The sequence below is a fragment of the Phaethon lepturus genome, unplaced genomic scaffold, assembly GCF_000687285.1.
Source record: "Phaethon lepturus isolate BGI_N335 unplaced genomic scaffold, ASM68728v1 scaffold8822, whole genome shotgun sequence".
NCBI classification, from domain to species: Eukaryota; Metazoa; Chordata; class Aves; order Phaethontiformes; family Phaethontidae; genus Phaethon; species Phaethon lepturus.
In genome coordinates, this window is record NW_010521187.1 from 881 (window position 1) to 17,584 (window position 16,704).

At 43.1% G+C, this 16,704-nt stretch overlaps 1 protein-coding gene across 1 annotated transcript in view; it reads right to left on the reverse strand.

Annotated features, from left to right (window-relative positions):
* Positions 1–446: 446 nt before the first annotated feature.
* LOC104616427 (pikachurin-like) overlaps positions 447–16,704 on the reverse strand; it is a gene marked incomplete at its 3' end in the record, with an annotated part of 29,402 nt that continues 13,144 nt past the window's right edge. The window contains exons 6-11 of the mRNA XM_010281435.1: positions 14,669–14,835; positions 6,265–6,380; positions 5,693–6,020; positions 3,049–3,149; positions 1,687–1,787; positions 447–591 (exon numbers count right to left, since the gene is read on the reverse strand). Of these exons, the coding sequence (XP_010279737.1) occupies positions 447–591; positions 1,687–1,787; positions 3,049–3,149; positions 5,693–6,020; positions 6,265–6,380; positions 14,669–14,835 (958 nt within the window). The remainder of the gene's footprint in view (positions 592–1,686; positions 1,788–3,048; positions 3,150–5,692; positions 6,021–6,264; positions 6,381–14,668; positions 14,836–16,704) is intronic.

The window sequence follows — 16,704 nt, forward strand, 5'->3', positions numbered from 1 at the left end:
TCTGTATACAAACCTTGAGTGGCTATATGCATATTATACATAAATATAGACACACGTGCATCTAAATTTTTTTGTCTGAGGAAGCAGAGCAGCTCTCTGAGGCTTGGGAAAAAAAGCAATCAGGGACAGCTGTAAAACTTGGCAAACTTTTAACAGCAGCCTGTATCTGAGACTAGCAAGTGTAGCAGAAGGGCAGCAGAGCAAACATGGAGGACATGTGCTTGGGAAACTGTGATGGGATTCAGCGCTCGGGTATTTATCTATGCCATTTCTAGATCACATATGTGGAATAGTAATCTGTACACTGATCCTGGTGCACTAAATGCCCCAACACCGATAAATAAAAATGTACCTTTCAGATCTGATCAGACTTCTGCTGGAAAGAAAAAATGTCATGATAACCTTGAGAGAGCCCAAGGCTGAGCTGCAGGTGCAGGATTACCTACCTGAGATTTTCCTGTCACTGGAGCGTCGTTGTCCAGCCTGAGCCATCCATTCATCCCATCTCTAAACAATGTGACACTGTGCCAGTTCCCCAACTTGATTTTGTTTTCACTTGTTATGACTGCAACTCCAGTGCCACAATTGAACCTGGGAGCATGAGGCAGAGAGGGCAAGGTAACAATCTTATATTAACCAAATAACTGAAAGTCGTTTTTAGACACGAAATATTCCCTTCGCCCCTGGAAACCTCTCTGTCTCACATTGCATATTAGCAAATCACAGGAAAATTACCCAGCAGGTCTACATATGATCTGTTCTAAGTTTCTTTATCTGTCTCTCTCCCACAGAGAAGATTTTGGATCCTCTGGCTGTACCAAGAGCATTGCAAAGCTTGCTAGCAGCTGAAACTGTTTCAAGATGCAAGGTACTACAATCTGAGTTCCTGTTATCACAGTAATTTCTCTTGGGAATTTTTCTAGCTCCCTGGTGAACGGCAGTGCTACATTAATAACTCTGCAATTCAATATGTAACTCAGTACTGATTGACAAGGAAACCTCCAGGAGAGTCTCTGTGGAGCTGAATGTGCTCAAAACGTGCCATTTTCTCTGACTACTGTTCAGTGCAGGTGAACAGAAACACAACTAAGGCATATCATCCACTTTGTTATTCCCCACTTTCAGAGGACTCAGCCTCCCAAGTAAGGAGATCCTTAAGACACTCTTTGACATGCTTCGTATCTATGGAACTGCAAGAAACCCCCTCCACCTTCATTTAAGAAACCTGCAACTCCCATCTAAACAAGGGTTATAAGATGAAGTTCCAGGCCTCTTGCTGGCATTAAATTCTTTATTTCGCTGTGTTACCTACGGGTCCTTTTACTGTGAAGCAAAAACATAGACTATGCACAGCTCGATATAGCATAAGAAGTTTAGCAAAGGCAGTGGCTCACTATCATTTCTGATAACACAGCAATGAGCCCTGGATGAATGCCTTGAAGAAAACCAATCATTTTGCCTTTACAACAAGGTCTGAGTAAAAAAAGTTCAACAAGGCACATGTCCACACCCTAAAGAAGGATGAGAGTAACAAATGTTGAAGAACTGTTAAATGAAGTAATACTGTCCATTTTGTGCACTGAGTTGGGCAGAAGTCAGACACGACAGATATTCATCACATACAGCAAGTCCCAGAAGGCAGCATGGCCCCTTCCCCTTACATCAGATTTAGGGTGGAGGTTTTACCTGAACTGAATGCTACGTCGGATGATTGCTAGTGACATAAAATCACCACGACCGTGTTCATTTTCTCCACAGTATAGCAGCAAACCATCTTCTGATTCAGCCTGCAATCACAGCATCAACATGAAAAATCAAAGTCTAAGCCTCACAGATAAATGCAAGTAGCACTGGGGGGGCTTTTCTCCAGAAAAGGGAGACCATTTTTTCAGATGGAGTTTTTAACTTGCAGAATCAGAAACTGGTTGGTCAATTTCGAATCCTGCATTTGAAGAACCTAGAAAAACATTGCCTTAATGCTTAAGTGGTTTAAGAACATCTCTTCTACTTACAGCATGATACCATCAGACCTAAAAACAAGCCTGGAAGCATTAAAGACTGTCAGACATGTTCATATGAGACCTCTGAGCACAAAGTCTAGTAACAATGTCCTAGCAAGCCTGTTAAGTGTGGCACACCAGATTTACTGCAAATGAATACAGACACCCTGCTTCACATGTTCAGTGATCCTGACACTTTTCAAACTGAACAACCTGTGCAGGCAGGATTTCTCCGTATGTGCATAGCAGCTGACACAGCACCTTTTGACAGCCATTCCTGCATTTTAAGCTGACAAATTGCCAGAGGAGTGTCAGATCATCACATGAGGCAACAGGCTGCTGCCGCTCCAGTGACAGTCCCGGACCTAGGCTGCGAGGCTGGCAAGTCTGCCTTATGGGGGAGCAGGGTGCATCTGAGAGCTCGGCCACTCTCCCCACAAGCAGCCTTACCAGCTCTGTTCCTAACACACAGACAGCATCAACACAAGCCGGCATGGGACGTACACTCCAGAACTGCAGATTAAGTAGCCCAGTATCTCACATGTATCAGTAGCTGGTGTCCCAAACTTCAGAGGTAGAAAATAATGCCTACTAAATCCTGCAGGATAGGAAAGGAACTCTGAGTATAGGGCAGTATTTTGTTCAGGACAAGAAGATCACAGTTTCTGATACGCGAAGATATGCATGCCACTTCCAAACTGGAATTCACAAAAAATCCGGGTATACTTCAGCCTGTAGCTCATTCACATGGCTATAACCTTGCCAATGTATACTGCTGCTAGTCCTCAATGCCCATATTACTGGTCCCAGCAATTCTCTCACGCAGTGCCTACCAATAATGGATGCAAATATTTTAGCTCAGTGTACAGCTTCATTTGCATTCATTGGAGGTGAAGCCAGTTCTTTAGAGATGAAGAATATGTATAGGTTCACCACAGTTACACTATAAGTTATACTGAAGCTAAGTTATTGTTCCATTGTCCACATCATCAGAATAAGTGAATAAAATTTAGAGCTCCTATGTGAGCTTGGAATTGCTTAAACTTACCCTGAATTCAAGGGTAATTTGAAATGTCTGATAGGAGTTTTTCAGTGGTTCAAAGGTGATGTATGAGTAGCCAGAGAACTGAGGATACTGGATAATAATATCTGAAAAGGAAAGACAGAAGCATGTTATTTAGCAGTTTTCTCCCATACAAAAATCAATATAAACATTTAGCACTAGCTAACATCGGGTGAAAATGCAAGGCAGAATTCCTGCAGACACAACTTTTAGTCAACAGCAGTCAACAGTTAACCTATTGCCTTGTCCTCCCACCATCTTTCACAACTAATTCTTTTATTCCCAAGGACCTGGTGAACTTGGAAAGAAACAGGACATTGAGGGCCAAATACTGCTCAACAGTTTAATTGCTGGCTTCAGTGGAACTTTCTCCAGATTTTCATCCTTGTTACAGAAGACAGAATCCATCTACTTTATGTTTATCTCCTTTTAAGAACTAATTTAACACAGAGACAACAAAGTAATTTTCTGTTTTGCAGGATTACAAAAACATATGCAGGGGATGTGGCCAGACTCCACACTGCATTAATCACTGCTGCTCCATAGCTGCTGCGTCCAGCATCCACAGAATCCTTGGACGGCTCATAAGAGCCCAGCAGCTCCCAGCACTTCCCTGAAGTCAGATCAGGGCAGAAAGTGAAGGGAGTGATGGGGAGAAGAGGGTCTCTGCAGGCATCCCTCCACTCCTGCCTGCAAGAGTGGCCCTTCATATTGCTGCTGTCGGCTATCATCATCAATCCTCACCCTTCGTCATCTTATGTTAGAGGCCCATCCTGGCTTCAGCACAGAAAATGAAAATAAGAGAGATGTCTTACTGCTACCTTTGCAGATCATTTTCCTAAGAAGCACTGAGGACAGACACAGTTTCAGGCCTGAATTCTTATTTCCCCATTGGATCTAAATCTAATAAGGAAAGACAGATGAGGAGTCCTATTCCTCTTTGCTAATACTGAGTGGGTTTTTCTTGGATATTTGGATCTCGATACAGTGCATTCAGCTTTTTTGTTTGCAGAACATACATTTCAGGCCGAGGTGCAGAGAACTGATGCTATAAACCTGAATGCAACCACAGCAGACAGCAATTAACTCATGCCCTGATCACAAGCAGAACTAACTGGACCACAGCACCACGCAGCTGTTGATTGTAAAGGAAAGTCTGTCTTCATTCAGATTAATATGCTATTTAACAATACCGGCTGCTGTGGAGCAATTCAGTACAAGGGAGTATTGGTACGTGATGCTACTCCTTACCAAGGAATAACGCACTCCCCTGTGAAAAATGGTGGTTTTGGATTGACGTTAACAAACCCGCTCTATAAGTTGCATAGAGTTATGTCAGTTCAAATAAATCCTCGACTCATACTCGATCAAGGCCAAAAATCACATCTGCAGCCGTTCCGTATGGCTGAGTCACAACAGATTGTTTTCAGAATGAGCTCTCTTTGCTCCGGCACCAGGAGGAGAAGATCAAACACCCTCAGTGCCGGTATCCCTGATGCACGACACTGCGCACCACGAATATCTAACATGAGCCTGCAGAAGAAACGCGTGCCTGCTGCGTGGTGGGGCCTTGGCAGACCAGATCAGCTTGCAGAGGGATGGACCAGCTCTTTCTTAACTGGTGGGACAGCACCACTACAAGCAACAGGACACTTGCTTTGCACGAGCTCTGGCATTCATCCGACCCCTTGGTGACCAAACCAGAAAATTAAAAATAACTCCAGGGGACAAAAAAAGTGACCGGCTTATGGCCTGGTAAGTGAGCTGGACTGGCTCACCAGGTGATCAGCTCAACATCAGACCCAGCAAAAGGGCAAGGTTAGGTCCACAGAGGGAGAGGACAGGAAGGTGGTGAGGGAAGGAGAAGCATGATGGCCTCCCTCAGCTCAGCAAGATCTTGCCCTGGCTCAGCCAGCCTGCAGAGAGGTGAAAGGACGCGTGGCAAGGACGCAGGTTGTCCCTGACTGGGACAACCATACCTCCTCACACAAACCCAGGCTTCAGGTCATGCTTTCTGAACTAGGGCAAAGGGATTTTTTGCCTCCCTTGCCCCAGCCTGCCTGACGTGACTGCTGGGGCTACCACTCCAGCACTCCTGCCCTCCAGATCATGGGGAAGGCCTCCTCTGGAGGCGGTTTTACAGCGAGGGGGGTCTGTCTCACATCCCTGCTGCAGGATCAGCATCACCCAATGGACCGTGCTGGAAATGCAGGTGGTTCAGGGCTTCAGCTGCAGGCTGAAGGCAAGGGTCAAAGGGGGGCTGAAGGTGCCTGCTGGAAGCTGCAGGTGCCATGGCTGGGCCCTGTCAGGCCTGGGTGCTTAGCAACATACCTGGCTCCATCACCTTCCCACTCCTAGGTGGGGGAAGGAGGATTAACCTCCCCTGTGCACCTTCACACCGGGTGTGTGTGCGTTCAGCTGTGTTAAAGAATAGCTGTTTCACACCTAGCTGAGGAGAGAGAAGCAAAGGGGCCGATGTCTGAACTGGCTCAGGGAAGCTGCTGCTGTCCTTAGGGTTCCATTAAGCCCAGCTGGCTATTGCCAAAGCGCGCTTTGGTTGGTTCATCACGAAGCTGCTCCTTGCCCCAGGCAAAGAGAAGCCAGCAGCAGCGGCCACACAGAAACCTGCCTTCTGCACATGTCTCTCCTCCTTTTCCCAAGTTGCAGTGGCAGCGGGAGCCACCCCGGTCATAGTCATTGACGCAAAAGCTGTCTGCAGAACAGATGGCCTCATCACAGGAGAGATCAAAGAGGCGTGTTGCAGAAGATGTGCTGCCCCTCCTCGCCGTAGTCACCCTCGCTGTGGTTGAAGGCCATGTGGTGGTGGGAGTGGAAGTAGCAGGTTCAGAAGTGGTTGTAAGGACCCGTGACAGGAGCCTGGAACTAGATCCTGGCGTGACCTTAGTTTCGACCAGAAATTTTCTACTGCCTCCTTTGATAGCAGGAAGTGGTCTGAGCTGAAAGGAAATGAAGAAACACAAATTCAGTAAAACCTAAAATGCTACGTGGAAATGAAATTAATACCTTCCAAGATACAGACTTGAGGTAACAAAGTCATCCACACTGGAGAAAAAGAAACAACCACATTATTATATTTGAGCATATAATATCAGATATTAAATGTCCTGACAAGATCAGAGACTTTAAAGTACTGAGACTATGAAGAAAACAGAAATGCCGAAGTGGAACCTTGAAATTTACCTCTTCTATGTAAATGTCATAGTCAGAGTCATCGATATCAAATCCATCATCATCACCAGTCACTGTGTCTGTGATGTACCGATGTCCATAGCTTCCACTTCCTATCTCCTCAGAGCCTAAAAAGACACAACTGGCATATTCAGTTCATATATTTTTTTCTCTTTACACAGAGCAACTCGGATCTTACAGCCCCTTGATTCCTCACTGAAATGTGAAGTGGTGTTAATGTTCATCCTGTACAGACAATACAAGTGTCAGCCTGAAGATGGGAGACACTGTCCCAGTGATACACATGCAACTTAAAAACAAAGTGAAGACCTTCATTACTTACTTACATTACATTACATTACATAGTCACTTACTGTGATTCCCAAACAAGGCAGGCAAAGCTCCGTTCTCCCACTGCAAACTGACTTTTATCCATCATTCTTCCAGGAGAACAGCTCTGAACATTTTTGGCATGGACAACATTTTAATAACTGTCTTGGGTTTAAATTAAACTTTTCCCTTTTGTAAATACACAGTCCTGTATTTGCCCTACTGGTGACCAAATAACTGGAACAACAAAAAAGATGCATCTAGGTAGGACTTTTCTGGCACACACTGCCTCCACTGGCTCCAGTGCTTCTGAAATTAGCATCCTGAGTGTATTTTAAGCCTATTTTTTTAAAATACAGTTTAGCACCTCAAAAAAAGAAACATTCATAAACATTATGTGTTTTTCATGTGCATAATCTGCTTCTGCCTCTTTCTGGAGTGTTGAACTGTGCTGTGAAGGACTCCAGGCTGGGAACAGCCAGTTTAAAGAGTAAAAGGGTCCTCACTGAAAACATCTGTGGTTTTCTGCACCTTACATAGCAAATTCTGCTTAAATAATGGATTATGCTTTTTAGCTTTTAAAATTTACCACAAGAAAGATAATACAGGTAACTGCATCACTGTCATTCCTTGTCACTTCAGCAAAGTTAAGAATAAACATTTGATAACCATTAAAACAGCATAGTTCATACATTTGCCTTCTTTTCCATAAAATATTTTGCTGTCACTTAAAAATAGCATAGGTAATCCTTGCTTTACAAAGCCTCTGTACAGGCTGACCAAGTGTGCTTGTTTATTTTAGCATCCAGAAGCTGCCCATATTTTCTCCTAAGTTCACAGGTCCTTCACATTGCAACCTGCAGAGACACCAAGTCTTGCTGGGCAGTGACTGCCTGTGGAAAGGGTATCTGACAAGCCAGAAAATGCCACCTGATGGTAATAGGAGCTTCACCACCACCAGTGAACAACCCGATGGAGCCAGTGAAAGCTAACGAGGCTCAGCAGACTTTCAGAGGGAGCAGTATGGGCACTGTGCTATTGGGCCTTTTGAGCCAGCCTAACTGGGGTCAGCCATCTCCCACCTCAGTGGAAAGTAAAGGAAAAATATCTCACTGACCTGATTCAGGCAGCAGAGCACTTGTCTAAACCTTGTTGTACTCTCTCCTCCTTTGCCGTGACTGCAACCCAGAAAACCTGGCAGACAGTCATGAAATCAAGCATACGTGCACCAGATAGGAACGTCTGCCCTGCCTGGCTAATTGGCCGCTCACCATACACTCTGTGGGAGTCACTTACTGACAGGCTTTACATGTTAGATCAGCATACAGAAAAATCAGAGGCAAATGAGTAGAGGTAATGAGGCATACACGTTTGCAACCAAAACAACATGCTAGGCTGGGAGAGAATGTGTATAAACATTTCCACTCTAACATGTATGCCTAATTAACTGTAAATAATACAATTTAACTGTATATTAAACAGAATTATTCAGTACAGAGTTCTACCAACTGAGCTAAGCAAAGAACTCACAGCTGATGAGATGAGGCCAACTGGACAAACTACATCCAGATTATTTCTGCTGGTGACTGTGAATGCACAGGGAAAGAATTACTACTGGAGAAACGGACTGCACATTTATGAACTGGTCCCAGCTCTGCATTCATTATGGAAAACAATAGTCAAAATGTGGGCAAAACCTCTTACTCCTAGTATCCACTTGTATAGCCACTCAGGTTAATCACCATCACAGGATAATTTTACTCTAGGTAGGAAGAATAGACTAGACTAGATTAGACTAGACTAGTTCAGTTGGAAGGGACTTACAGGAATCATCTAGTCCAACTGCAAGGCTGACCTCTTCCACCCATCACTGCATCAGAATCTCTTTCTCTGGTAACAATGATTTTATAAGACATGCATTTCTACAAAAGAATTTCAGTGTGCAAAACCTTAAACATAAACATGATAAATGTGACTTGCAGTTTAACAGAAATTATATGAATGAAGCAGAGCCCAGCACTAACTCAGTTCCCAGCAGATGTAGCAATTTCCAGCTCACTGGAATACTATTGCTTTTAAGTCAAGTCTGTAATATTACTTACTGCCTTTATACTGTGTATCTGAAACTATTTCAGAACTCATTCAGTTCTTTTAACGGATGAAACTGTAATTTACCTAAGAGTAACAGAAGCCATAAAGCTAAGCTAGGAAAAGGAAAGGAAAAATCACAATTGTGTCAGAGAAATCTGTATTCAAACAAGCTGTGATACACAAACTCAATTTTCTAATTCAGAGGTCACAAGCTGCAAAATAAACATCTGTTGTAGTCCAATTTCTGCTACATCTCTTCTCAAGCAAATTTTCTATTGGCTTTATGGGACTTAGGTTCAACAAGGATGGCAGGAATGAAGCAATACAGAGAATGAAGTATCTTCATATTCACACGTAGGAAAATGTTAGGTCTCAAATTCACATTCAGATATGCACGCTTGCTTACATGTATAAACATGATTTTAATGCCATGCGAGTTTTACAAAAGTGTAACTCTCCTGATTTGAGTGGAGGTATCACTACACTACATCAATAACCACTAGCATGCAATGAGATGTGGTAATTTAGGAGAGACGGGTAGTTCCCCAAGCAGAAGGTGTACCTCTTTCATCCAGCAGACTACAATATTCCATGGTTTTCCAATAGCAGATGTTGGGACACGAAACATACCCACTATTTTAAACCAGACAATTATTCCTTTCACCTTATTGAGCTCGTACAAGATTTAGAGCCTGGAGAGAGCAAAGACGGTATGGCTTATTGTGGCTGGTAGAAAAGACTGCTTTGAGGTCCTTCTTCAAAGATCTTCAGGACATAAGTTTGGCATCACCAGGAAAAGCATAACTTCAGAAGGTGTCCTAATATGCACGGGTCTCTAATGTGGCCCCAGCTCTCTGCTTTCACTACCCCTGGCTTCATCTGGGTTTCAGCCAGCACATGCTGCGTTACTCTACCTGCTTATCTGCGAGCAGTTTTGGTAATGCATAATGCACTTGGGAGCAATGAAGACATGGAGATGTACTCTCTTCTACCTATGCCTGAATTTATACAGGCAAGTGCACACACCAATGAGATGAGACCATCTAACAGTTCACTGGCTTCTCAGTCACCTTGCTCTGCCTTACATTTCGTGTTTGCTCACTGGATGTGACAGGATACCCACACGTGACGTGATGCAACAAAATTGCAAAATAACAGAAAGCAGAGAAGCTAACACAACTTTTTATAGAGAAACTCCCACACAAGCCCATCTCTTAAGAGCACTGTATAGCTTTGGTGGAGAGCTCATCTCATAATGGGTGGCAAATCAAGGACAATTAAGCAATCTGGTACTCTGCAAATACCAAAACAACGACTACAGAGATTATAAACTTGCTATATCTTATTAAATCAGTCATTTGGTGTACAAGGAGATGAAGCCCATTTAAGACCCTTTACCAGGTCCTATAATCCTGTTTTATAATTAATTGGAAACCTGTGGAGGGTCATGAACTTTGGACAGCTTCTTTCCAAACAGTCAGGAATTAGGTTATATCTAAGAAATCTTTCTCAAAACAAACAGGAAGCCATACAAACTTTTGCTTTGCCAATTAGGTGGCCACCAGCATACTGATCAGGAGACATGGGAAAGCATAGGTTGTAGACCACTGGGCACTGCAATGCAGGTAGATTGAATGGACATCTTAACAGACTGATCGCCTTCACGCAGAACCCATCACAGGTCCAAATCCAAAATATATCAATAACATTTTAATCTGAGTTTTATTCTTGTGACTGACTCACAGTGAGGCAGTGCATATTGCCTGGCCTGTCTCTTGCTTTTTTGTCCCTGTTTGTATAAATACAAAAGCTGCCTTTGTAAAACCTCTGGAGATCTGTGGGAAACAGTTCTGTGGAAAACCTTCTGCATTTGCTATCTCCATGACACATCACCATCATTTACATCAAGGTTTAGGCCCCAGGGACCGCACTTTTCCTGTGCCTGAGCCTCAGCAGACACATCCAAGCCCCATGCAGCATACTTAAGCACCTGTGCCAATGCCTTGCTCAGTATGACCCTGGCGGTGATGGCCAGGACCAGAGGAAGGAATGTACCCAAATTAAGCAGCCACTTCTGTCATGTTCACTGCAGAGACAAGCAGGAGGGTATTTTTAACAGAAGATGCTTCCTCTGTTGGTCTGGCAAAGCCCAAGGCTGGTGACCTTCCAGGCACAGTGCAAACCCCATCTGTTTCCCCAGGAGATGAAGTGATGCAGATGATGACACTTTGTTTGATTCTTTGGGACAGTTTATTTTGTTGTTACTAAACTTCATATGTGAAATCTTTTTTTCCAAGTAAATTGTCCATGACACATTGAAAGACTTATAGCAAAAAAACAACAACCATATAAGTGAAATACCTGCATCTGTAATTAAGAAAGGCAACAAAAATTGATTTATTACATCATTTCCCTCTAGAAAAAAATGAAATCAAATCACAAATAAATTAGAACCTTTGGGGAAACTTGCCCTCTCTTTCCTCCCTGAAAATGGAGCACTGTAACATAAACCAAGCATGCATTTTTTACTAGGTAAGGGGGTAACTGCTTATAATCAAGGCCACATGTTCTACTTGCACAGACCTTGGAAGGTCTGTCACATTAGGTGATCCCATCAGCAACCCTTCAGAGGAACATTTTCGCAAACACAGACAATGGTTTCCTATGCTCATCTGAAACAATAGAGTACTGCACAGCCAGCCACCTTTTAAAACCAAAATAAGAGAATTACATATGAGAATGAGATAAATCCCAGCAGAAAACATCCCCAGGTAGCATGGACTCAGTGTCTGCAGGACTCATCTCTCTCTCAGCTTGCCTAGAAGAGCTGCAAGAGACTCTGTGCAATGCAACATGGACCCTGAAGGTCCACTGCATTTCAGGCAATGCTGGGAATTTCTTCTTCAGTTAAAACAAGCATTAGAAAAGCACTAATTCTTTCAAAACAAGCATAAAAATCCAGGATATACAAGCACAAAGCTACAAATTTTTAAAATCCTTAGTGTCAGCACTGTGTGGACTAAGTGTAATGCAAAGGAGCCAGACATTGTATGGACTTCTGCCAGCTTCCCAAGTTATTTCAAGTATTTCTGAGGAATATACAGGCTCTCAAAAAACAGCATCAAATATCTGTGGTATGTTTTACTGTTTACATGGGAGGAGGTACCATTTTAATGACAAAGGTAGTAACTCCTACGATGCGCACCCTGAAGAGCAGAAGTGCATCATTCTCAGACACGGCAACTGACACCCTTCCAGCAACCATAGGTGACTAAGAGGTACCTGCTGGCACCTCGGGAGATTCAGGCATCTGTTGCCATCTGAGATGTATTACGGTACCTGAGACATCCCCAGGTGTCTGGGAGACACATGGGAGGCACATGTCCTCCTGCAGTGACAGCTGAAAACCACAGGACATAGGGGACCTCAGATGCACCAAATGTCTACACCTGAGGATCTGAAGTGAATGATTAACTGGGCCAAAGAAGGTAACCATTGGCTTTCTGGCTACTAGAAGCGGGAAGGTACCTGCAGATACATAATGTGAATTACGAGTAAGTTTTACTTGGTTGCCCTTAAGCTTAGCATGCATTTTTTTGTTACATGAAACTTGTCAATGGTTTAAATCACTCTTCAGGGTTTTTAGTGTTTTGGGGAAAAATAAATGTTCAGGCTACGCATGGCTTTAATCAAGAATTTTTTTCACAACAGAAGTTTAGCTTTTCTATTAATGCACCATGTACTTGTGTATCTGGTTAACATCAAACTAGTTTCTTACACAGACATCACCACTAAAGCCAAGTGAGAGCTGCTAACCTCACTTACACGCCTACTTTCAGAGAGCCACAGAACTTATTCCTAAAGGCAAGCATCCTTTGCTGCCTTTGAACACCACTCCTTGCTCTGCAAAAAGCTGGTTGTTATGAAGACAGGTATTCACAACATAACACAGGCTTTCACAGATAATGGCTATATGTCATTTTTAAGACTATTTGCAAAATCCATCCTGGACTGTCAGGACTTTCCCAGCAGACTGGCAAAGGAATTACATTTGCATTTGCCAAAGGACCCACAGTTTGCTAAAGTAGCCCAAAGTACAAGTGATCTGGTGCAGGGCTGGAGCACATCATGAATATGATGTGGCCCCAGGCTATGGGAGTTCTGCCTGCACATGAGGGTCTCCCCGAAGCAGCCCCTTGGTGCAGCGAGACCAACCACTCAGCAGCAGCAGCACCCACATGCCTACCATGGACCAATACAAAGTTTTTGAGCCTATTCAGAGCAGTGCAACATGCGTAATACATTCACTTTTCAGATCTGATCCAGGCACAGAGTCAAGCCCATGCCCCCTAAGAACCTCTCCAGAAACTAGTGTTTATATACACGGGGCATGAATTTGATTCCAAGCTCTATGACAAAAATTCATGTTCTAGAGCCATCTTGACAAGTCTCTGCAGAACAGGCAGTTTCCAAAAGCAAAGTGCCTTTCCTAGGGTACCGCAGTAAGAAGCGCAGCATGAAGACTACTCCATTCTTATTAACAGAGCTAAACACTTTGTCTTTTCTGACCAAAGAATGCAGCCACTCACATCCAAAGATAAACAGGATACTGAGAAGCACACAAGCATGCCTGTGGCAGCAGGAGCTGACCCCTGAGGATCCAGGGGCCAAGGAACCCCACAGCACACTGGATCTTCATGGTTTTCAGAAACATTTGCTTTGGAAGTTAAACTTAGAGTTAAGTAGCCACAACAAACTTCATGCAAACTGTTCAAGGGATTGAATTTATGACAGAGGGGGAAAAAGAATGGAAACTGCCATATAAGAGTCAATGAAAACAAGGGATTCCAAGATAAGGCGGCCATTTAGAAAGAAATGCTTAGCGGGTTGAATTGGTGGATCACTAAGGATGTGGTCCACATTTCGGCAGCACGAAAGTACTTCTTGCAGAGCTCACGGTCCTACCTGAATATCACCTTCTCATTTTCTACCAGCTAATTAAAGATGATTTGCAATTGAGCGTGCAGGGGACAAAAGAAAAAAAGTCACTTTCATTTTTTGTTCATTAATCTGCTATAATTATATCCAGGTATTTTCGTGGTGTGCATGGTATGCTGTCCCCTATAAACGCCTTCAAAAGTGGAACTTAAGAGTACTGAAACCTTTCAAACACAACAAAAAGTGTGGCACATTAAGGATATAGCTCAGCTAATCCCCATGCCCTGATAGAGTTGGCTCTGCTTCGTGCATTGACTCTCTTTGTGACACTGGGGTTTTCGCTGTGCAGAAGGTGTGATTTTTATGATGCCGAACATGCTCCGTGTCAGCTTAGTTGGGATTCTCACATGCAGCTATGACTCTGGGGGTGATGAGGAGCAACAGCACCTCAAAGTCAGCCCACAGAGACACTAGCAGTGACAGAGGGTTGTAATCTGAAGAAGGCCATCAGGAGATGTGTGCAGGACCTACCCTTTATTGCAATGTGCCTGGTCTATATTGCTACACAAATGTGCATATAATTGTTAAAAAATTGTGACTGAGCCTTACTCCTCAGAAAACAGTATCAATTTGGTTTGGTCTTTCAGAGTTGTTTAAATTAGAAATATAATATATACAGTTCAGTTTCAAGAACAGAAAAAAAAATTAACAGTAAGACTTGTCTCTCTCATTTCTCCCCATGATATTCACTTATCAGTTCTGCATGAAGTCAGCACAAAAGTCAGTAAACAGTGATCCAAAAACGTCTAGCAATGACCTCCAGAGCAGAGAAATGGCATGAGAGCACTTCTGCCTGGAGCTTTTCAAATCTTTGCCTGTGGCTTGACTTTCACAGGATGCTGCAAGCTTCATTGACAGGACTGAGGGCTCACCAGCCTGCGCTTGCCGAGCGACTCCTTCCAACAGCAGCCCTCCACAAGCTGCCCCAGATACACTTCATTTACACACATACTTCATATTTATGTGACTTTAATTACAAAAAGGTGGTTCTACTTACTGAATGTTCGGATGATGTCGCTCGGTGCACTGGCAGGGCTGGATCCATAGGAGTTTGCTGCTCGGATGGCAAACTGATACTTGGTATTTGGGAGAAGTCCCTTGAGAACCATGGATTCCATCTGTATCTGCTCTCTTATTACCGTCCAATTGCTGTCAAGGTCTGGCCTTCAGGATAAAAAAAAGCCAAGATCATAAATAATTAAGCCTGGTTGTATAAATTAATTGCCTTTAAACTTTCCTGGGAAATATGCAAAATAAATGAGATATAAGCCTGCTAAATCATCACTGAAATCCTTCGCTCTTAAGGGGCCAGACTGTAACCATTGCTAAGCTGCGAAGCCTGTGATATCAAAACTATACAGTGATACAAAACCAATATTTGGATTTTGCTTATAAAGCCAAGGAGGTTTTGACAAACCAAGTTCTGTTTATCTGTTTTCATGCATTTTGGGTTCACAGTTTTCAAGTGGAAGTATATTACTAGCCCTTCCCAATCTCCTATTTGGCTATATAAAGCAATACTTTGCAACAAAGGAAAAGATCCTGATTTATTTCTAAGAGTTTGTGCTCTAATGCTGCTAAGTCCCTTCAAACACATACAAGCATTAGCAGGATGAGAATTTAACATTTGATCTCCCAGGCAATCAGGTTAATCCACCCACACTGGAAAATCTGGATCCAAAGTCCTCTCTTCAGAAAAAAAAAAAACCAAACAACCAAAAAAAACCAACCCACCACCAAAATAGAACAGTAGTGCAAAGAACCTGGCCTACGTATGTTGATTTTGCAACAAAATTCCCATGTCTGCCTTTGGAAAATGCCTGGTTACTCCTGATTCATACTGGAAGCCAACTGCCAATAAATGCTTGCTCTAAGTGCCATCACAATCCATCCGAAATGAGTACAACCATTCACATGGCAGTTTGGTCTCAAATGTTTAAGTTCATATGGGGAGGGCTACTTCAAATACTTTGAGAGAGTATGCTGATGCTTTCACATGATTTCTACTCTCTCTGAAAGTGGTCTCTTCTTATCAGAGAGAGAACATAATGACAAGATAAACAAATACTAACAAAATAAAAATGTAAACATTAAGTCTAGGCCACCCAAAATATTCAAACTGAAGCCTATGAAAGTAAAATAGGGACAGAAATTACTTTCAGAGAACATTATTCCAGTGTCCTTTTCTAAGATGTCCTTGTGATATTTATTACAGGAAATAACCTCTATTTGCTCCCTGAATCTACCAATGTTTACAGAGGACTAACTGCAAATGTCTCCAACGGTCTTCCAATGAAAATTATAGCACAAGGCAGGCAGTTTGTATTTGTTTATTTGCAGCTGGAAGGAAATGTTAAAGTTAATTTATGTTTTCTTTTACCAGTCAATACAAGATTTATTGATCACTGAGGTTTCATTGCTTTGTGCCAGCAGGACAAATGCAGTGACACAGCAGCAAGTCCCAGCTGCCTGGCTCCTGTGCGCAATGGCACACAGGATGCAAACATTTCATTGTCGTGCTAAAAATAAAAAAAAAAAAACCAGACAAATGCACAAGATGTAATGACAGCTAAACAGACCATCTTAAGTCACACTCCACCACCATTTCCTGGTAGACAGGAGGGCATTTATTTTGGCTACTCTTTCATTGTTTCCCTTCTCAGAGTTTTTGATGGCTGGGCCAAAATTAAAATGTATAGTGTTTTCCAAATGAAAGCTGTTAGCATTGCTTCCTTCCACACACTCGCTTAGCAGTGTTTTCAATTTTCCTGTTGTTTTTTTGGCCCTAATTCCAGTCTCAGGAATTCCTGCTAGCTCAAGAGCTGCCTCACAGCCTCTTCACAACAGACCCTGCGGATGTCTGCACTCCAACGGAGGCGCACGCTGCTGCTGAAGGGACCCAAAGGCGGTACTGCACCGCAGGCGAGCCTTCGACCTCACCGGCTGTCTCTCCTAACACTCCCTTCTGCAGAAATGAGTAATAAAGGGAATGCCTGCAAACATGTAAGCGTCTGCAGCTGAAGGAGAGGGAAA